Source organism: Zonotrichia albicollis, chromosome 5 (genome assembly GCF_047830755.1).
Source record: "Zonotrichia albicollis isolate bZonAlb1 chromosome 5, bZonAlb1.hap1, whole genome shotgun sequence".
Classification (NCBI taxonomy): domain Eukaryota; kingdom Metazoa; phylum Chordata; class Aves; order Passeriformes; family Passerellidae; genus Zonotrichia; species Zonotrichia albicollis.
The window spans coordinates 46,732,981-46,755,340 of NC_133823.1; the positions used below are offsets into that span (position 1 = coordinate 46,732,981).

Genomic DNA, 22,360 nt, shown 5'->3' on the forward strand with positions numbered 1-22,360 from the left:
CTGAAAAAGCCTCATGCAGTCAAGCAAAATATGCCCTTTTCTTATCTTATCTGTCGTGAGTAACCCAAGCTATTTGCACAACGCCTTGTGCTAGGAAGGAGTTGTTTGTACATGTTTCACTCCTTTTTTTCCAAGTTTTGAATTTTGAATGAAATCTTTCTCTTCAAACTCTTTTTACCTGTGAAAATGTTACAATTTCTCGTTCCTATGCTTCCCTGAAGGTTGGACCCAGCCCTCCCTCCAAAGATCCCTTCGTTGCAGATAGTTTTCTATTAATCTTCAAACCACTTCGGAGAGCTCGCCGCGTCTGGCAGCACTAACATCCCCTCTCCCTCCCGTCCCACCCACTTAGCCTCAGCCTAAGAGCCCTTAACAAATGACTCCCAAGGAATTTAAATGGCTAACGCTCGCTGGCCAATAAAGAGATGCATAAACTCTATAACCAGGTTGCACAGCTCTTGCCATTAGGAAGAAAGGTTGCTCGGGCAAAGGCGTGAGTCCCCTTAACCTGTTGCACTTCGATCGCAGGAGCGGAGAGGTAAGGGAAATCTTGTTTGCTCTGCAGGGCTTTTTATCTGGTTTTCATTTATCAGGGGGTTGAGACCAAAACTATGTCATCATCAAGATTTGGGTTCAGGGGTTTGCCATCCTGTAGTGGGTCCTAAGGGGTTGTTTGAGAATTAAGCAACTGCTTGTAAGACTGAGCTGTGAGATCAACATGTGAATATCCAAAAGAATTTGCATAGCAAATACCAAAAAAAATGTCAGAACAATGAACACTAAGCCACGGATATTTTAGACAGAAGAAAAAAAAATCATGTTTCTGAGATATCTTTTCTGCTATCTTAAATTAAGGAAGCAAAAGGTAGCCAGTTGCAACTGCTTGACATTGTGGTTTCAGTCAGTCTGTCTCTGCCATTGTCTGTGCTACCTGGTATTTTGTTCTGCTTTTTCAAGAGCTTGACATAAAAAATAAAACTTTAAAAGTGGATTATCAGGTTTTGGTGCAGAATTTGGGGTTTGTAGATTGAAGGTGGCTAGGAAGGTTTAAGTAAACAGGGTATATCTGCAAGTATTATTAATACAAATGAATCTTTATAGCTCAGTGTGCATACTGAAAATTTGAAAGCATTACAGAAAGTCAGCTTTGATATTCATATTCTACTTAAGCAGCATGTGAGATGTGTAAGACTTGTATGTGACATTGGACACATGACGCTAATCTGTTCACCCTTATTTATTTCATTATTAATTTATTGCTTTATTGGGGTCAGTGCTGATAACAATAGCAAAGTTTGAACTTAAACCAGGAAAAGAATAAATGCAGTTGCTGAAAGTAAGGTTCAATTAAAGCCAATGACAAAAATGTCAATTTACACGTGGACCAGATGCAGCAGCTGTACATAATGTTGTCCTGTCCTGAGCTAGGTGGGATTGAGACCATGATTCACAATGTGTCTGTAAAGCACTCCCACTACCCCTGCACATCCAGGCTTGCCATGGGTTGTCACCCATGCCTGTGCTCAGAACCTTTGAGGGATGTCATGGCACATGTTACTGCCGTGCCCTGCAGTGCTCCATGGCCTGGCAGACTGGGTTGCAGAAAAGACATCCTTTCCAGTGTTATCACAGCTGATCTCTGAAGGCCTTCACACCCAATGCAGTCTGCAGTTGGTGCTAGCTGATGGTGTTGCACCGAAGACCCTGCCAGTGTGTGTAAGAGTAGAGAGAGGTTTCTAATTAAATTGACATGGTTAATCCAACAGGACATCGAAACATGTCCTCCTTGTTTGTCAAGGCAAGGCCACATGTCTGTCTGTCAGGAACTTCTTGTTGTAATGTTGTTGGTCTGATTATTTTTCCATGGGTTTCTCATAAAGCTTTGCACTATATAATCAACTTTAGATAATACGTTGCATAAAAATAAAATTAACAAAGATTTTGCTACTCTTTTTAATGATTTCCATTCAATTCTGCATTTTACCTCCAGTCTTTGCTGAAAAAAATATATTGAATCAAACGATCCTTGTCTTCTTTCTTCAGCTTCTAATTAACAGAGAAATAATCTCACCTAAGGTCAGCAAAAGGTGAATTTCAAATTATATGTGTCTCAAACCCCACTCCTTTTTTGGAGTGAACAGAAATTTCATTTCAAAACCATAGATATTTCCAAGTGAGCTGTAATTTCAGTAGACTTAAATTGTCTTGAATTAACCTAGCACAGGAGAGTTGCCCTCTGAGAGATTTCCTGCCTTGGTTAAACATTTTTTTAAATTTATAATATTAACACTGGGCACGGGTAACAAGTGCTGAAAATCTCTTCCTTGTACTTGTAAATCTTGTTTCTCAATTCTCCAACCCAACGTTCAAAGGTCTGTACAAACTCCTTAGCTCAGAGGTCAGGTACAAATTGCTGCACTTTGCAGCTCCTTTCTGCCGATATGACAGAATTTCACAGGAGGGACGATTGCCTTCCAGCCCCCACTCCTGCGTGCAGGCAGTTAAAATGGTGATAGGCACAAGTCAGCCATTGGTACCTCCGTTTAATTAATAACTAACTGGGTTTCAGCAGTGCAAGGTGCATATTATAAAAAGGGTCAAATGTCAGTGCACAAAGGAAAAAAAAAAAAAAAAAAAAGGACAAAATCCCAGCCACCGACTAAGCCAAATGCTTTGAATTTAATGTACTTTCAGCAGTGAACATTCACATATTCACATCTCAACTGCGGTTTGCTTTATGCTGATTTTCATTTCGGTGACCTGAGGGGGAGGGAACACGTTGAGCCACTTTCAGCTTTTCCTGGAATCTCTGGCTCCTGCTGAAAGCAGGGCTGAAGGTTGGGCCCCTGTTGTTGCAGAGCTCACGTGGTCTACACAGCGCTTAGAGTGTTGCAATGAAAGTAGTGCATGGGATTAGGGTAAACTCAAAATTCTGAGGCTATTTTTATTGTAGTAAATTTGATAAGCAAGTAGACTTTATACGAACAGGCAGAATGTGCTATGTTTCACTCTGAAATCTCCAGGAGAGTTAGAGGAAAAAGTTTGATCAGAAAAGCTGCAGGTGATGAACTTTTTAAGATACTATTGATAGCACTGCAAAGTGGAACATGCTACTGTAATATTTATGTAGACAGACAGATAGATACTGTGTTATAAATTCCTGTACCACAGAGTTCAGCAAAGACTTTGACAGACATTTTCAATTATTGAACTAAATCTCCGTGTTCACTTATAAGATTTTTCTTCAGTAGAACAAGAAGCGAAATAAGTGAATGTGTTATCTTTCCCATGTAATGATTAACAGATGAGTCTAGTTGTGGTTTTGTTTTTCAGTTGCAGAATATTGCTTCTCCTGTCCTTCTTATGGCAAAAGCTTGCAAGCTTCTAGTCGATCCTGAATGAAACTTTCTCCCTTTCCAAGCAGGATGCTTTCTAATGCAGATAGTTAATGAGGGGGACACACTAACCTGTATCAGCATTTCTGCAGAGAACAGTGCTGAATTTCATTTTTGGTAAAGAAATGCTGCAAAAAGTTTCCCATCGAGTACAGCTTATCCAGAATAGGAAAGAGTTCACTGAAATTTATATATCACGCATTTTCCTGTCTGATCATGGTAATGATGGACTTTATTGACTAGACTGAAATATGGGAATTTGGGGAGAAGGGGATGGTTGTTTCCTGATCTAGACAGCTGACAATGTGATTACACAAACCATGTCTCATCTTCTTAGCCTTCCTCAATATGTGGCTTCAGTACCTTGCAGGGTAATAACTTCAGCCTCAGCCAGTAACAAGTCCTATCAAAATAGGGGAGAGTTATGAATTAGTATCAACTGGAGTGGGTAAAAGATGGAGCTGGGGCAAACAGGATAGCACAGGGGTTACACGACTTGTTGGACAAAGTTCTGAATGACTTGCAGAAAAGTGCGTTATAAAATAAAGGGGGGGACAAGGTTTTGCTTACCCAAACTTATTACTCATATCTCATTGAATATAATTTTTGCAGTTTTTAAGCAGGAGGTCAGGTCATTGAGGGACCTTCATCCTGGGAATGTTCACTGCTGGGCATGGATAGTGCTTACATAAAATGCAAGTGGATCACACACAAGATTAAATATACCATAGAAAGATGCAGAGATGGTTAGTAACAGGATAGGCAGGACATTTGCACAACACAAGGTGCCTTTATTTTGTATGGGAATCATAATTTTAGCTCCATTTTTTAAATTGTACATAAATTTCTGTGAGGCCAGATTAATACACCATGGGAACTGATATAACAAGGTTAGGGGAATTAGATCCTTAATTGTTATTTTTCTAATGATAAAGGTGAAAATAAGAAGTTTAACCTTCAAATCCTAGTTTGAAGCTGTAGCCAATTGTTGACTGTACAAATTCCTTGTTGAATTTTCTGATTAGTATTCAAGTTTTAACCTGAGAAATTCCAGGATATTAATTTACAGAATAATTTCAGGTGTTTTCCTACTAAAAAGGAGGAAGAAGTAAAATAACGGATTTCTAGTAATTTTGTTACAATTTTTAAAGCCAAATACATTGCTTTTGATTGGTGTCTGGAGAATATAACCTGTGTCTGCAAGACCTTTAAAGCAGGATTTTCTGTAATGCTCATCCCTATCTTAAATATATCCCTCTTGCAGCCATTAGAGTCTTGTAACTGATGTCAGGGGAGTCATGCTCCATGTGAGTACTGTCAGAAATATCACACTTTATTTTCTGTTCTTTCTTTGAACCTAATACAATCAAAAGTCACAGTCAATGGATTTTGGTGAGTTTTAAATGGAACAAACAATTTTTAACATGTTTAGCCAACTCAAGACAAATTTAAGCAACTGAAAACCATGCACAGGCCCTCCCTGCACTAAATCCACCCTGAAGACTGCTTTTCAGGCCTTGAGCATTAACTTGCCCTATACAAAGTTAACATAACTAACTGACCAGAATAAAACTGAAGTTTAAGCATGAAATACAAGCTCTTGCAATCAATCAGAGCTCTGATGATAGACTCTAGATTAGAATGCCACTTGTCACCATAGCAGAAGTGGGAATTTCATATAATCATAGAATCTTTAAGTTGGAAAAGACCTCTAAGATCGTTTAATCCAACCATTAGCTGAACACTGCAAAGCCCACCACTAAACCAGGTCCCTAAGTGCCACATCTGCATATCTTTTAAATACCTCTGGAGTTGGTATTTAACCACTTCCCTGAGCAGCCTGTTCCAATGCTTACAGCCCTTTCAATGAAGAAATCTTTCTTTCCCTGGTGCAACTTGCGGCTGTTTCCTTTTGTCCTAATTTCAGCAGCTAGCCTCAGGATTTAATAGTCTGGTTTATCCTACCTCTCAGGCATTGTTGTTCTCTACATTTAAGCATAATACTTCTAGTGGGCAGAGAGCCTCTGCTTGTGCATGTTCTTGTCTGAACATACGTGGGAAATATGTGGTGCAGCCAGTGCTGCTCCGTGCACGTCTCATTGTGTTTGTGCAGCACCTGAGCCAAAACGTTCCTGACCCTGGCTGGAGAGGGACAAGTTCAATGACCCAGTTGAGGCATGCAGATGATGATGAGAATAAGCAGTCCTTTAGCAGGGCTGGCAGGAGGATAAATTGCACAGCAGACAGACATGTCATTGTCAATGAGCTCTGAGGTTACTTTCTTCCAAGTCGTTCATCACAAGATACTCATCAAGCCTCTCACCAACCGTTGTTCCTGCCCTTCAGGTCTGCTGACTCAGTTCACCACTTTTTCCACTGAGTTTTGCCAAAATGATACAGATTATGAAAATTCACCTTTTCAAAATGTTTCACCTAGCCTGGGGCAACTTCTTCACCCGGTTCAGCTGCAGGTAAAGATGTGTCTGATGCACTGCAGACATTGTCATGCCTGTTGGCCTCAGGTATGGCTTTTTTGTAAAAGGGTGAAGGCATCATCCATCCCATCCAACCTTTGCTTTCCTGCCTAAAAGACCTTCAGAAAAGGGCCTTGGCCAAAAAGCTGTACTGAAATGCTGTACTCTGTTGCACTGACCCAAATTTCACAAATTTCAGCTTTGGACACCTGAATTTCATTAATGGCAGAATGTAGGAAACCAAGTGTGATCCAGTTCCTGTTGATCCCCACACTGGCCCCAGATCCTGCAGCTGGGCATGCCATGGCTCAGCTTTGGCAACAAAGACACCTGCTTTGTTCAGCTCATTGATGAAATTAGTGAGGAGGAAAAGAGTCTTGTCAAGAAAGAGCAAAGTGAGGTATAATGATACTGTAATCATCTTTTAGCAGGGAGGTAACTTGCACAGGACACTTGAAGCAATGCACAAGTCACTACCTTATTTAGAATTGATGAGGCTGTTGAATTTTTCTGTTCAGCCAATAGATGTCTAAACAGGCAAACTGTGTTTGCAGCAGGAGCATTTCTGGGGTGTCTGATGTTTGTGATAAAATTACACAGTTGTTCTTAGTAAGCTTTTGGTTTTGTATGCATTTTATGAATATAAAGTTGTCATGGGAATAGAGTCAGGATTTGAAAATAAAGAACTTTAATGACAGCCATGCTTTTAGAGCTGCTGCCTATCATCATCATCATCAGGATCAACATTTTCCCTTATTATTTCAAGTAAAATACCAGGAAGGTCACATTTAAGCCAGTAGTTGTTATTTTCCTCTGTCAACTGGGTGTATTTGAAATTTCAGCAACTGTCTTTCCCTCTGTGGTTTAAAATGCAAAGCTGTGGCAGTTTCTTGAAGGAAGCAGTAGCTGTGCAGAGTCCATGAGGACACACCCTGTCAGCTCAGTGGGAGTTTGTGCAGTACAGGGTCTGCAGGTGGGGCACAGGTGTCCCCATGCCTCCCCTGGACAGTTATCACAGAGACAGCACATCTCCCTGGTCTCTCCTGTTGCCTGTGGTGATGCTGGCACCTGTCCCCAGGGTTTGGGACTGCCAGCAGTTGTGTCACCCACAGACGATGCCACTAAATCCATGTAACACAAAACTGGGGGGGTGAATTAAGTCCAGACGTAAACAACCTCATTTTCTAGGAGCACGTGAGTGAGGTGGAGACACAGTTACTGCCACAAGGACACTGGCTGTGTCCCTGTGTTTGTAAAAGCCTGTTTGACCACACTAGGATCAACAGAGGAGAACATGTCTGCCTAACTTCACAGGGCACTGCCCAGTGCTGGACTAACCCCGGGATAAGTTCCCTTGTGGACTTTGGGCATTGCTTTCCTGATGGGGCCCCAAGCTGCCTTTGCCCTGGGACAAGGGACATCACCATCTGGCCCTGCATTGTTGTTGATCAAGGTGTGGTATTTCTACTTAATAAAATACCTGCCTCAGTTAATCAGCCTGCCCGCAGTATGCTTTAGGTCAGTCACTACCAACGCAGTAAGCTTGCCGTTTAATATTCTGGGATGTGGGATGAAAATGCCTTTAAAGAGAAGGTAATTCATGTTTAGGGCAACAATTATTTACACCCTTCCCACTGGCAGCAGAGGAGTTTCACAAGCAAGGTGAAGTGAAATTTGAATGGTTTCAGTGCAACATGTATGTCTGCTAGTTCACCTGTGCAAGGAAGTCCTTGGAACAGAGGACTGAGGGGCTCGCTCATGCCTCACTCCTGAGAGGCTGGTAAGCCTCACTCCTGGTAGGCTGGCAGATGTTAGCATCCATCTAACAACATCTGGTGTGAACAATCAAGCAGGATTTACCTTTTTCTAAAAAGAAGCAAAGGACTCGTCTCAGTCCTGATAGTGAGTCATTTAAAACTTGTCTGTCTCCAAAACACAACCTTTCTGTTAAAAATGTATTTGTCTGTCTCTCTTTTTTTGAATATATGTTATCAAGATCAGATATGCCTTCCTCCTCAGAGTTTAGAAACCAAGCACTTATATTTCACAACACACTGTATTTTAATGGAGATTAAATTTTTGCTTTTTCTAGCACTGATCTCACTTATTGGGTGCTGGAAATCAGTTTGTCTTTATTAAGGCCACTAGACCCATATTACCAACCCTTGCCTTGTGTAGACCCACAACACAGGGTAGCAGGTTTTCATGACCAGTTTACTGTTGACTTAAAAAATGCACAAGCAGGTTTGAACACTTTGGAAACTGGTATTTTCAAAAACTGTTTTCTTGCGAGGGATTGCATTTTAGTCTGAAAAGGGTTAAATTGTGTTGGTAGCCCATTTTGAAAGGCGGTAGCAGCAGAAGAGAAAAGCACTCAGACCAGACAGGCTGTGCATTTTCTCATCAAGCTACAAGTGATCAGTGATAATAAATGTTCTGGTAATATTTATCAAGGTGTTGATTATATGAACTTAGTCAAGGTGTTGATTGTGTAACATGACAATGAACAAGTTGTTAAGTGTGTATTTAGTTACAAAAATTAGGACTATATGGGCTCTATAACTTTCTTAGGTAGGACTTACTTATGAAACCTAGCTCTATGTAGCTGCACAGGAAAAAAACCCAGATCACATTTGATCATGAATCTTGATTCAAAACAAATTACATAGGGATAAATGCATTTTAGGGTCATAAGGGATTTTTAATGATGCAGTATCACAAATGGTGTGTGGCAGTGTCTGCAGCAAAGGTGGCCAGCAGCACTTAGAAGCAGCTTCAGGCACAACTTGCAATATGAGAAATCATCTTGCTGGTGCAATGCAAAGTGCTGGAGAACATGCAATCACCTGCATGGCCATTGAATTACCAACTGGTTTCTGGCGGTCAGGGGAGATTTTTTCATCTCCCCTCACTCCACAAACCCAGTAGCCATCTGCAGCCTTCCAGACTCTAGCCCCAGACACAGAGCCCTGCAGATAACAGAGATATAGAGACCTATTTTGTGAGTTGACCTGAAACAGGTGGTTTGAATGGAATTGGTCATTTTTAAACTTAGCCAAACTTGGGGTGATAAGTACTTGACTTGCCAACAGGTGGCTCATGTAATGATTCTTTCCCACCAAATTGTTTGTATAACCAGCTTTGCTTTTATTCCAAGAAAGCTGAAGTTATACTTCTAGGAGCAAACTGTCAAGTGAAAAATGAAGATGTTTTACTCTGTCTTAAGCTCTTAATTATTTCAAATAATTCCCAGGAATAAAATTAAAATGTGTGTTAAAGGGTGTCTGTTAAATAACTGTTAAAGGGTGATGTTTGAATCTGAGAGAAATGTGTATCAACAGTTCAAGAAGCTATTCATGACAGATCTGGCTTCAAAGGAATCATGTTTAGTAAAGTATTGCCTGAGCATCAGCATCACTTTTACTGCTCTCCACTTTCTTTATATTCTCCTCTGCTCTCCATATTTTTAAATTGACATGGCTCAGAAGCATCAGCATGCAACACTCATAGCCAAAAACACGTGCAGGATCAGGTCCTACCACAGACCAAAGCTCAGAGGTCTGGTTTCCCAATCCCAAATACATTTAGGAGTTGAACCAGGCTCAACAGTGTTTGCCCTGGCTTGTGCAGAGACACCTCTGGATATAGACCAGCACAGCTCTGGACAGCTCAGGAGCTTTACTGAAAAAATCTGAGGTGCTGAGGTTACTAGGATTTTAATAGATTTTGTGAACCATACAAATCAGACTTTGGTGCCTAAAATTTGTGCTGATATTTTTGTGAACTTGGTCTTGCTGCACCAATGAAAAATCTTCCTTGGTGGTCATCAATGCAATTATGGGACAGAGAGAAACCTATGTCTCACTGAATAAGAAAACTGTATAGAATAAATAAATCTCTCTGAAGCTTCATCCTTTTTTATTTAAAATAAAAAATAACCCTGTCAAACCTATATATTGAGAACACTTCTTACAGAGGTTTGCAGTGTCCTACAAGGGTGAGTGTATTTTGACAGTTCCATCAACAGACTGGTGATGAATGCAAGTCATGACAAATAAATCAGTGAAGGAGAGACTGATGGAGTTATAGAGCACCATGGGAAGGAGCCAATTGTGTAACATTCAATAGGTGGGATCTATTCAAAATGCGGTTGGGATAGGGCTGAATGCAAGGTTGTGGCATTCAGAGTAGTAAACACAAGTCATGCCGGCTACATGGGACATAACCAGAGCACTTGGTGCTTCTATAGAGGATTTGAGGTTAGAATTGAAAAAACCCTTCCCAGCTTCATGTGACTTGCCAGTGAGAAGGTGTGAAGAAGCAGGCTTTGGCAAGACAGACGTGGGGAGAAGAAGGAGGGATGATCCTCATTCCTGTATATAGCAAAGGTGAAAAAGGCTGAAGCTCTAGAGAACTGTCAAAAGACCAAAACCCAGTAATTTTGGGTGCAAGTGACTAATTGTGAGCTTAGCCTGCAAGTTCTATTCAAAAGACAGGCTTGTGTTGTGATTAAGTGACTTAAATATCATTAGAAGGCATAAGCAGAGGTCTTGAAAGACTGTTTAGTCTATCTAATCCTGTCTGGAAGCAAAAGCCAGAGAAATTCTTGTGAAAAATATTGCACACTTACTTGTATGAGGGAGTGGTTAGCAAACAAGCCATACAGGGATGTGTGGTCCACAGCTCTCTGATTCCTTACAGCCAAGGTCCTTGTGGAAAATACAATTTACTCAGATAAGTGCTATAGCACCTAATGTGCAAATAACACTAAAATGTAATGGTCCATGTCATATACAATCACTTGTATTAAATTGTCTGGTGGACCATTGCAGGTTTAAAAGTCGATGAACTAACTACTCTCAGAGTCCAAGGTGTCTTATTTAATTGTGCTCAGAAAGAAAGTTCACTGTCTTGCAGTTTTGGTTGTTAGCATGGTCATTTCCTGTATGTCTTCACTTCCTGCTCTCTGCCTCTGTTCAAATGCAGAATAAGGTTTCTGTGATTTACCTTCCTCTTGCAGGCTTGCAGTGCCATGCTTGGTTTAAAGCACAGCCTCTCATAAAGGAGTGATTCTCTTCAGCTTTTGTCAAGTCCTGCTGTAATAATGGAAGAGACAAACACCTCAGACATTGTAACACATGCAGTAGGCAACTCAGAAGCTTGTCAGATCACTCTTTGCACAAAAAGAACACAAATTGTCCCCCACCCCCACTGCTAAAATGTATTTACTATTTCCTACTTGACAGTTACTGCAGAGGTCTAGGGGAGCAAGGGGTTGTTATTAAATGGAAGCTGTCTGGTGCTTCTCATGCATTTGCCACCTTTCACCATGGAATATGGCACCTGGTGCTTGTGCTGTTCAGGAGTAAATGGATTAACTGATGAGTGATTGAGAGGGAAGAGAAGGCTCTGTAGGATACCTCTGTCTTCCTGTCAGTATCTTCTCTCTCCCAATTCTGTGCAATCTCCTTCTTACCATTTCAAAGCTGTCTTGAGATTTTGAGGTACTTGATGGCATCCATTCATGTGCCTTTGGTGTCCTGTGACAGCAGCTCTTGATGCCTGGGATGTGTGAGCAGGTGATCCTCGACCATTCCCTCAAAGAGAAGCTTTGCCTATGTCCAGGATGCGCTGTCCCTGCAGTAACATTCTTCAGGCTGGTGTGACTTTTTCCTCTGTTTTTCTGCAGCCTTAGTCCCAGTTTGAAAAACAAACTTGCAGAACAACTACAGGAAAATGAAAGAGAGAGGTGAAATTCTCATGGTAGCTAATAGCTTTTAACGAGTGTCCTCCTTCTTCATTTGCCCAGGTTTTATCACGCCGTGAATGAGTTTGACACCATGACCGCTGAGGATTCCACTGCAAGGATGAGCAATGATTCCACTAACGTGGCCACCACAAAAGTGCCCGAAGGTGTTGCCGGTGCGCCCAACGAGGCGGCTCTGCTGGCCCTCATGGCCCGCACTGGGTACAGCATGGTCCAGGAGAACGGGCAGCGCAAGTACGGAGGGCCTCCTCCCGGCTGGGAGGGCCTGCACCCGCCGCGCGGCTGCGAAGTCTTCGTGGGCAAAATCCCCCGCGACGTCTACGAGGATGAGCTGGTCCCTGTGTTCGAGTCTGTGGGCCGCATCTACGAGATGCGCCTGATGATGGACTTCGATGGGAAGAACCGTGGCTACGCCTTCGTGATGTACACCCAGAAGCACGAGGCGAAGCGCGCCGTCAGGGAGCTGAACAACTACGAAATCCGCCCCGGCAGGCTGCTGGGCGTCTGCTGCAGCGTGGATAACTGCCGGCTCTTCATCGGAGGCATTCCCAAGATGAAGAAGAGAGAGGAGATCCTGGAAGAGATTGCCAAGGTGACAGAAGGTGTGCTGGATGTCATTGTGTATGCCAGCGCCGCAGACAAGATGAAGAACAGAGGCTTTGCCTTTGTGGAGTATGAGAGCCATCGAGCAGCAGCCATGGCCAGGAGAAAACTCATGCCAGGAAGGATCCAGCTGTGGGGACATCAAATTGCTGTTGACTGGGCAGAACCAGAGATAGATGTGGATGAAGATGTCATGGAGACTGTTAAAATCTTATATGTGAGGAATTTAATGATTGAGACCACAGAGGACACCATTAAAAAGGTGTTCGGTCAGTTTAACCCTGGTTGTGTAGAGAGAGTGAAAAAAATCCGTGATTACGCCTTTGTGCACTTTACAACCAGGGAAGATGCCATTCATGCCATGAACAACCTGAATGGTGTTGAACTAGAGGGCTCGTGCCTGGAGGTTACCTTGGCCAAGCCTGTAGACAAGGAGCAGTACACTCGCTACCAGAAAGCAGCAAAAGGAGGGGCTGCAGCAACCTCCGAAGTAACGCAGCAGCCTAACTATGTTTACTCTTGTGATCCATACACACTGGCATACTATGGATATCCATACAATGCCTTGATCGGGCCCAACAGAGATTACTTTGTGAAAGGTTAGTAAGCACAATTAGGGGATGTGATGGGCAGCTTTGATCTTAGGCTGATGCCAGAGGTCTGCCTCAGCCAAAGGACAGCTAGTACTAAGCAATTTTTTATTAATGCTCTTGCATAGGCCTTTTTGTCATATTTCTGTTGGGTCTTACTTTAGTTTATGACTACATAAAGTGTATATATCTATAACTAATTGCAAATGTGCAAGATAGTATGAGAGAGGTATCAAATATTGGGTTAAGAATAGGTAAAAGCCAAGCATGAAATGGGGAACAGACGGATCTGGGTTTTATGAGCAATGTACTAAGTCTGAGCAAGTCTAAGGATTCCATTGTCTGATGTCTCCTTCCAAAGAGCTGGATCCTATGACGGAGTGCTCTGGAGGCGTGAGTATGGTGACCTATCCAAAGGGAAGGAGTTAGGGAAAGCCTTAGTTAGGAGCTCTCTAGGTGTCATTTACCTTCCACATTAAAATGACAGTAATGCTGTCCTTCATAAAATCATTTGAGAACTACAAGCAGAAGAAATCACGTGAGTGAAAAAAAAATATTTTATTATATATACCTTAATTAGTTATCTGTTACAGTCATTAAAAATTAACCAAAAATCACTTATTCATAAAAAACCCTAACAGCTATAACTGGAATTATAATTACAATTATCCTGTACTTACAGGAATTAGAGTTTCCTGACATTTGATGTGTATTTCCATAGAAGAAGCAATTTAGCATAAATATATTCTTAAAGCTCCCACATAAACCAAGAAGTATTTTTAACTGTAATCATTCAAGAATTTCAGCTTCTTCTCAATTTCCAGGTTTGTACTTGCAATGAACTATGACAGAGTTAAGTAACAGACTAAATATTCAATTAGATCATCATAAAGTACATCAATACTGCAGTGTTCAAAGTACTGTCAGAACAGATGTGTAGTCACTAAAATGAATAAAGGCAATATTATTGGAAATGGGTTATATACACCTAAATAAAATAGCAGAGAAAACAATTAAACAATGTAAGTGAAAATATATGCAGTCATGGGACAAAGTTGATTAAAGGGCAGGTGTGATGCTGTGCCATTTTGGCAAAGTCCCATTGCAACCAGTTGACAAGTTTGGTCTTCTCTGGAGGACATCTGAAAGCAGAAGCTCTTCCTAATGCACAGAAATCAGCCAGAGGATCCTCTCACTCTCTACTGACTGCATTGAACCTGTAACACTCACAAGAGTTCCATCAATATGAATGAGCAGTGAATATATGCTCACAAACATCAAAAGCCAAACAAAAATAGGTTTACTGGATACTTCTTAGGCACTTCTGTTTCCCTAAGCAGGGTCACTAAGACTCAACCATGCTGACTTAAGCAGCCACATTTCTAAGTGCAAGCCTCCAGATTTCAGCCTGGGGTCACTCGTGCTCCCCACAGGGCTGTCACTGTCCATTACTCACCATCTTCTGTGTTGTTATCATAAGCAGGCAGCATACGAGGCAGAGGGCGAGGTGCAGCTGGCAACAGAGCTCCGGGTCCCAGGGGCTCCTACCTGGGGGGATACTCCGCTGGCCGTGGAATCTACAGCAGGTACCATGAAGGCAAAGGAAAGCAGCAAGAGAAAGGATTCGAACTGGTTCCCAACTTGGAGTTACCTGCAGTCAGTCCAGTGGCCATTAAGCCTGGTGCAGGTTAGTATGTGCAAGGAGGGGAGGAAAGCAGGGGTGGTGGGCAGGCCCCCACTCCAAGCCCTGTCTCAGGCATGTGAGAACCCCTCCAGGGCCAGTCCACAGCTGCAACTGCAGCAATGGGGGTGATCCCAGGGCTGGGGCTCAGTGCTCCCTTGTGCTGAGTGCCTCCTGGCCCTGGCCAGACTTTCTTCACACAAGAGGCACACAGCAGGATAGGGGACACAAATATCTGGGAGTTCTTCAGACCAAAGTAAAAAGGACTAATAGGGGACACAAGTATCTGGGAGTTCTTCAGGCCAAAGTAAAAAGGACTAAAGCAACTCCCACTCCTCCTCTCCCCTTTTGCATTTGTTTAGGAGGAAGCAGGCTTTCCTCTCCTTCTAGTCCTGGAAACCAGAACATGGTGACTAAGATCAATCTTCCTCTCTTTTAAGGTCTTCAATGTTAATTTCACTCTGGGAGATGATTTCACCCTTCCTATCCTAGATTTCCAGCCAGGCTGGAGCCCTGTCCTGTTTAGTCCATCTTGCTCCAGTGGTATGAGGCTGAGAAAAGGATCTGGGGTTTTCCATTGCAGGAAAGTCCCTGGGTGAGGCAATCTCCTCCATCTCCATCAGTGGCATGGGGAAGGAGCAAGGCAGGGAGCCCTCAGGTCCATCTTTGCAGCTGTGCAGTGCCTACAGGAGTGCTCTCATCTCTGCTGGGCTCTGATGGGCCAGTCCAAGGGCTGGGGCAGGGATTGCCCCCTTTCTGCTGCTTTGCCAGCTGAGTGCCCAGCCCTTGCCATTCCCAAGTGAACAAGAGGAAAGCTGAAGCTCTGCAATTCCTCAAGATCCTGTTTGGAAAAATTTTTATTTGGAAAAGTAGTCTAAGGAAGAAGGTCCTTGAAGGGGTTGGGGACTCCATCCTTAAGTCCTGATGTCTTCTCCTTCATTTTTCTTTCCAAGTAAACTGCAAATGGCAAGATTGCTTAATAATAGAGCTACTGTGGTTTCCCAAAACATGTTTCATTTATGTCAGTGAAAATTACAGCTTGCATCTAATGAAGTCTGTGAAGAGTTCCTCATAACAGCTGGATGAGATAATATCAGAAGTCTAGAGACAAAGGAAGGCTGTTAAGATTGGAGTTGGAGAAAGATCAGACTTCCTGAGAAAACTACCCACTCGCCACCAGAAAGTATTACCGCTACGTGTGTTTGCAAAGATACTTTAGGAATTCCAAGTATTACTAAAGTATGCTTGAAAAGTGAGCTTGGAAATGCATGCTAATTAGTGGTGTCTATATTTCATTCAACTGCAAACAAAAGCTTGAAGCTGAAGTCAAAGTGTTTCTACACTTGAAGCATGTTGAGATTCAGGGTTTTTTATTAGACCTTCCCCTGCTGTATGGTTCCAGCACAGCCTCTGAGCACAGCAGCACCTGGTCTGTTCTCCCCAGTCACATCAGCTGATCTAATAAGAGGTACCTCACGCAAGAGTTACCTCTTTTATTAAGAGGGTATGACTTTGAAAGCACTTTACCAGAACAGAAGAGTAGAAATGTACTGACTGCAAAGTTTCCTGCCTACTGTTTAGACCGACCTTAAAGCTCATTTCTCTACAAATAGTTGGAATACTCCTGGGAGGTCACCCCAGTATCCCAGATGCCTGCTATGGTTTTTCTGCCAGAAGTTATTGCAGAATGGAGCATGTGAGCTCTTTGCCTCGGTGAGAAATCATCCAGGATATTTAAACCAGAGACAAAACCGGTTTGACCTGACCAGGTGGACTCTGTGTAAAAGGAGAACTGGAAAACCTCATGTGTTGGGGGTCTCTGCTTGAGGAAACAGTGGTAGTCCACTGGTGGAGAACACATTTCTGCCTGAAAGATATCTGATCAGCTTCCTTGTTGCAGTCTCCAGGATCAGAGCAAGAGTAGTGCTTTCTGTCACCTCCTTCCACCAGGCATACCTGCACACTTTAACATTGCAAAGTTCCATTGCGCAGAAATAAACCTGTGTACGTATTAGGGTTCATTTCTGGCTTAGTGGCTGCACCTCCCATAAATGCCAATGCCACCTCTTAGTCCATCATCCACTATTTATGGATTTCTTTGTTTTCCTTGTGAATAGCCTTGCTGCTAGAAAGCTAGCAAGCTGAATGCTGAAGTGTGCAATATGAGGCAATGATGGAAATCACAGCATCATAGAATGGTTTCCATTGGAAGGGACTGTAAAGAACGTCTAATCCAATGCCCCTGTCATGGGCAGAGATGTCTTAAACTAGATTAGGTTGCTCGAAGGCCCATCCAACCTGAACTTAAACACTTCCAATAATGAGCTACACAAAACTTCTCTGGACAACAAGTCCAGTGTCTCATCAGAGTATTTCTTTCTTATGCCCAACCCTTTTTAAGTTTAACCCTGTTACCCCTTGGCCTATCATTACAGGCCTTACCATAAAGTCTTTCTTACAGGACCCCTTTAAGTACTGAAAAGCTCCAGCAGAGGTCTTTATCCCAGAGGCATCTTTTCTCCAGGCTAAACAACCCCAACTCTCCCCGTTTGACTTAACAGCAGAGGTGCTCCCTCTTGCTTAACATCTTCTGAACCTGCTCCAACAGGTTCACATCCTTCTTATGTTGGGAGCTCCAGAACTGGACACAGCACTCCAGTAGCAAACAGATGGGATAAAACCTGTTTAGCCAAGCTAGTCCTGGGAAATGCTGGTAACAGAGCTGATATTTTCACAGGGTTGCCCAGAGGATGGCATGTAAAGCAGACCCATTGCTGCCTGTAACTTCTGCAGTAGAAACCACAACTTTCTGTCCTGGAGCAGCTCTCCCTATGGTAGCTACATATTCCTTGATGTCAACAGCTGGAGCAGGGACTCACTGGGACATTACACACTCTTACTGCCTGTGATCAGGCCACTCTCAGCCAGAGAGAAGGACAGCAGTGGTCAGAAGGGGTTGTGTAAATCTGGGTCACAGATCCCAGTCCCGAGGAGGACTGGCCCTAGGATACTCATGGCAGGACATGGGGGAAAATGCTGGACCAAGCAGCACTGAGCCTGTCACTGTGCATCAGCTATGGTGCTCCCATGCATGGGAGGGAAGAGGTGCCCCAGGTCCCCTGCCTGCACAAAAGGCTACCTGCCCTGATGAGAGCAGCACAGGATCACAGCTGGAGAGTTGGCACAGCTGGCGGGGGAGAGTGTTTGCCAGGAGGTCCTGGAAACTCTTTCCCGATGTATCTGATATGTCTGGTCTCTCCTAGTGGCCATCCCTGCCATTGGTGCCCAGTACTCCATGTTTCAGGCCGCACCACCAGCCAAGATGATGGAAGATGGCAAAATCCACACTGTTGAGCACATCATCAACCCCATAGCTGTCCAGCAGGACCCAGCTAGTGCAGCAGCTGCTGCAGCGGCCGCAGCCGCAGCTGTAATACCAGCTGTGTCAACACCTCCTCCCTTCCAGGTGAGCTCAGCACAGAAATCCCGCTTCCCATGCATCCTGCTGTGCATACCCAGGGTGGGGGGAAAGCCTGCTCTCTTGCCCTGTTCCATTCAGGACAGGCTCTTGGGGATGTCACAGTGCCCAAGAGCCCTGAAGTCCATCTCACCTGTCAGACATCTGCACATCGGGCTGTTGCTTTCCCCGCTGTGGGGGACCCAAACCGTGAGGGGGGAGCAGCCTCCCCTGGCAGCATAGCTCTCAATCAACAGGGCACACCCTGCCTACCCTCTCCATCACCCCCTTCCCTTCTGGGGCTTTGCCACTCATGGAAGTGGGGTGTCACAACAAAGCGCATTTTATGAGGTCTGTTCCCTCTCCCTGCAGGGCCGCCCCATCACGCCGGTGTACACCATGACTCCCGGCGTGCAGCGCATCCCTGCCGCCGGCATTTACGGGACAAGTTACGTGCCCTTCGCGGCGCCCGCGGCGGCCACGGCCACAATAGCCACGCTACAGAAGAACGCGGCCGCCGCCGCCGCCGCCTACGGGGGCTACGCCGGCTACATCCCGCCGGCATTCCCGGCCGCCACCATCCAGGTGCCCATCCACGACGTCTACCCCACGTACTGACACTGTCGGAGGAGGAGGGCGCTGGGGAAACACACACTGAAGGAACACTTTACTATTTATGAAGAAAGAACTGTTCGCGAAAGAGTAAACATTTGGGCTTGGTAAAACAATGCAGAAAGTGAAGAATGTCATAGAAAACCGTGTTTGAAATATTTTCTATGCTTGAAGTTTTCACTAACTTTTTTAGGCTATTTTTAAAAATTTAACATGCCTGTATTCATACATTTCCAAAGGACCTCGGTGCATCCAGCCCACCACTGACATGCATTTATGTGCACTGCAGTAGGGTTGCATAGGGTCTTTTTTTTTTTTTTAGCAGTTATATTTTCAATATATTTGTGGTATGAAGGTTTTTTTTAGTAATTTCTGCACTCCAGAGATGTCTATTTTGTAGTGCCTTTAATAATATATCAGCTATATATTAAAAAGCACACCTGAGCAGCTAGGGAAAGTTTTAACAATATATTTTGAAGAGTATATTCAATATTTAAATACATACCTTAGTGTTTTGTTTTGTTTTTTGTTTTTTAAGAAGAAAACAACAAGTATCTTATTTAAAAATTATACTGGAAAGTGCAATTTGAAAAATGTGCAAGACCTCTGCATTTTTTGCTGGCATTAATACAATCTGCTCATTCTCATTTGAAATCACAAGTAACTAATATTGCCTGTTTGGAAGAAAGAGAAAAGAAAAAAAGCCTCCTCACACATACCTCTTCACAGTGTGATTTGCAGGCTTCTTTTCAGCTAAAGAAAGGCTCCAGGTTTTCCTTAGCAACTGGATTTTCTATTTATTGAAGCTACTTGTAGTTGCAGCACGTACAGAAACGAGTAGCTGGCGTTTCACGCGAGGTGTCTTGACTTAGATCTTCATCCAGTATAAAGCCAAGGCTTTTTCTCAATGCTCTTCATTCTATTCTTTGAAGTATATGTTGTAGTGACCGAGAACACTTTGTGTTGCTGTTAGCAAGAGTAGCCACGCTCTCGCCAAGAGGATGTGCAGCATTACTTACTCATTGCTCCATCATGCTCCATGAGAAATTCCAAAGGTACTAGGGGTGGTAGTGATACTGGAATTAGTGAAACAGGGCTAGCCTCCCTCCCAGCCTCCCTTCCACTCTTAATTCCCCTTCTCCACAACTGGAGTTGTACATGCACATCAGGGGTGGGAGTGATTAGACACAATGATTTTAAGACATTGAGCTTGTAAATATCTTTTAATATACATTTTAAAGTCATTTTATGTTGCAAATTTACATGGTATGTGGTTTGCCACAAAACAAAAACCTTTTATTGCAATGTTATAAAAAACCTTGTTTTATTAAGAAGTAAATATATTCTTGCAGTGTTTTGTGGCCTGTTTAAAGGCTTTTATTTAGTAGTACAGTGAATGTAAAATAGAGTAAAATGATAAAAAATATCTTGCCCTTTGTATGAAGTGCATCAGCTCTACAAACACAAGTCTGGTGACAAAAGGTGAGAAGCAGGGAGTCAGTAAACAATGTTCCTTTACTTTTTGAGGTATAAGTACATACCAAAGGAGTTTCACATTGGCCATATTTTGACAACTGAACCACTTCCAGACCACATTGAGCTCAGTTAAGTGACCTTTTTAATACACTGCTTTTGCTTGCCTCAAAATTGAGCAGCTGTATTTTAGGTGCTCTTGCTCAAACAATCTGAGCTCCCCTTGACCCTGCCAACCCATTAGTAAAAGCACTGTGAGGTTACCCATTAGGTTGGACTCTGCCCCTCCACACCCCTTCCCAGGAAACTTTTATTGTCTGTACCTGCACACCTGAAAGCACAGCCAGACCTCAGCCCCAAGGTCCTGCCCTTGTGCAGGGTGAGAGAAGAGGAGATCTGTGCAAAGCCCAAGGGCCAAGCCCCCAGCCAGAGTTCAGCACTGCCTCCTCCAGGCTAAGGTCTTGCATGGCTCAACACTAAACGCCAGCGTGGGTCCTGGGGCCAGCACACGCACTCCAGTGGTCTGGGCTCTGCTGGCCCTTCCAGCCCCACGCCATGGCTGACCCCCAGAGGAGAGAGGAAGGGTGAGAGCTCCCTTCCCACTGATCCTCTCCCTGCCAACAGGACAAGGGGCCTGCTGCTCACAGAGATGGCAGGAAGAGAAAGGAGCCAATGAGGGAAAACCGTGAGGTGTCCCCAGCCAACAGTGGGTGCTGCCCATGCCTGGGTAGCAGCAGGCAGCACCCAGGGATGGAGGCAGGACCCAGGCATGCAGGCAGCCAGGTCATGCTGAGCCTCCTGCCCATGCCTGTCTTGACATTTACTTCTAAACCATTTCATGTACACTACTACTGAGGTAAGTCTAATAACTTGAAATGTGAACATCTTTAGGTTAAGAACAAACTATTCTAAGAAAAAAAGTATATATATTAAAAAAAAAAACAAAGCTAGTGTGCCTTATTCTCAAAAGAGCTGATATTTTAGATATTTTATTGTATCTCTCTTCTCTGTACTGTCAGAAGTCTCTAAGTTTATTTAGCATTTATGGTACATTTCTAGGATGTAGTGAATAAAGCATTCTTTAAAAACAGAGACTCTTACTTCATTGCAACCTCCCACTCTGGCAAGGCTGTGCTCCCCTCCAAGCTGGGAAGAGGGTTTTAGGGCAGGAGGGATGCAGGGCACTGCAGCCAGCATCCCTGCAGGCTCCTGCAGCAAGGGGAGATGAACTGTCCCACTGACTCCTCTGTCCCACCACCTGCAGAGGACAGTGACCTTCCCAGCGTGCTCACTGGGCATCTCTCCATTCTTCCAGCATCCTCTGAACTACCAAAATCTCTTCTTGTATGCAGTTTAGAGTCAGTGCCTAGATGTGGATGGAGTTGCAGCTAATATCTCTCTGTGCTTTCCATCCACCCTGTGCACAAATTCCTGTATCTCCTTGTATGTCCTCACTGCCAAGCAGGAGCACTGGGAACTGGTTCATCCTTTTCATTTCAGCATGCTCCATGCTTCAAACACACAGAAAGCTAAGCTGCACCTCATCTGCAGTGTTCTAGACTCCCTGGCTGTTTCCTTAGTGTAAATATATCTGGAGAAAATTTGCTGCAAATACCAAGTCTGTGGAGAAGTCTGAGGCACTAGTCCTGGCTAGCCAGAGAGGTTCCAGTTGCTGGAAGATATCAAATCTGACAACTATCTACAACAAGAAGTGGAAGGAGAAACCTGCCAAAAGGGAACTATCAGGAGTGACCCACTTAGTTGGTGAGGCAAAGGCTGTGGAAGTTGTCTAACCTTATTTTAGTAAAGCCTTTGACACAGTCTCTCACAATATTCTCCTGGAGAAATTGGCTTCCCATGGCATGAGGGAGCACACTGTTCACTAGGTAAAAAACTGTCTGACTGGCCAAGCCCAGAGTTACACCCATGGATGGAGTTACATCCAGCTGACAGCCAGCCAAGAGCAGTGTTCTCTGGGGCTCAGTACTGGGGCCAGTCCTGTTAAATGTCCTTGTTGATGACCTGAACAAAGAGACTGAGTGCCCATCAGTCAGTTCACAGGTGACACCAAGTCAGGTGGGAATGTTGACTGCTGCAGGGCCAAAGGCTCTGCAGAAGGACCTGCACAGGCTGGATCAATGGGGTTCAACTGTGGGGTTCAACAAGGCCCCTGCCAGGTCCTGCACTGCGGTCACAACAAGCCCAGGCAGTGCTCCAGGCTGGGGCAGAGTGGCTGGAAAGCTGCCCAGAGGAAAAGGAGCTGGGACCACTGGCTGAGAGCTGCTGAGCATGAGCCAGTGAGTGCCCA

At 43.9% G+C, this 22,360-nt stretch overlaps 1 protein-coding gene across 7 annotated transcripts in view; it reads left to right on the forward strand.

The window, feature by feature from the left end:
- The window catches only part of RBM47 (RNA binding motif protein 47), a 76,293-nt gene extending 54,876 nt beyond the window's left edge, over positions 1-21,417 (forward strand). For 3 of the 7 annotated variants that reach the window (XM_074541578.1, XM_074541575.1, XM_074541579.1), the window contains 4 exons: positions 11,679-12,838; positions 14,310-14,516; positions 17,774-17,976; positions 18,340-21,417. In XM_074541578.1, coding sequence (XP_074397679.1) covers positions 11,710-12,838; positions 14,310-14,516; positions 17,774-17,976; positions 18,340-18,585 — 1,785 coding nt within the window. In that variant the 5' untranslated portion in view covers positions 11,679-11,709 and the 3' untranslated portion in view covers positions 18,586-21,417. Of the gene's footprint in view, positions 1-7; positions 539-11,678; positions 12,839-14,309; positions 14,517-17,773; positions 17,977-18,339 lie in introns of those variants that run through there. The other 4 variants (XM_074541577.1, XM_074541576.1, XM_074541580.1 and 1 more) reach the window with 3 other exon arrangements.
- Positions 21,418-22,360: the final 943 nt, after the last annotated feature.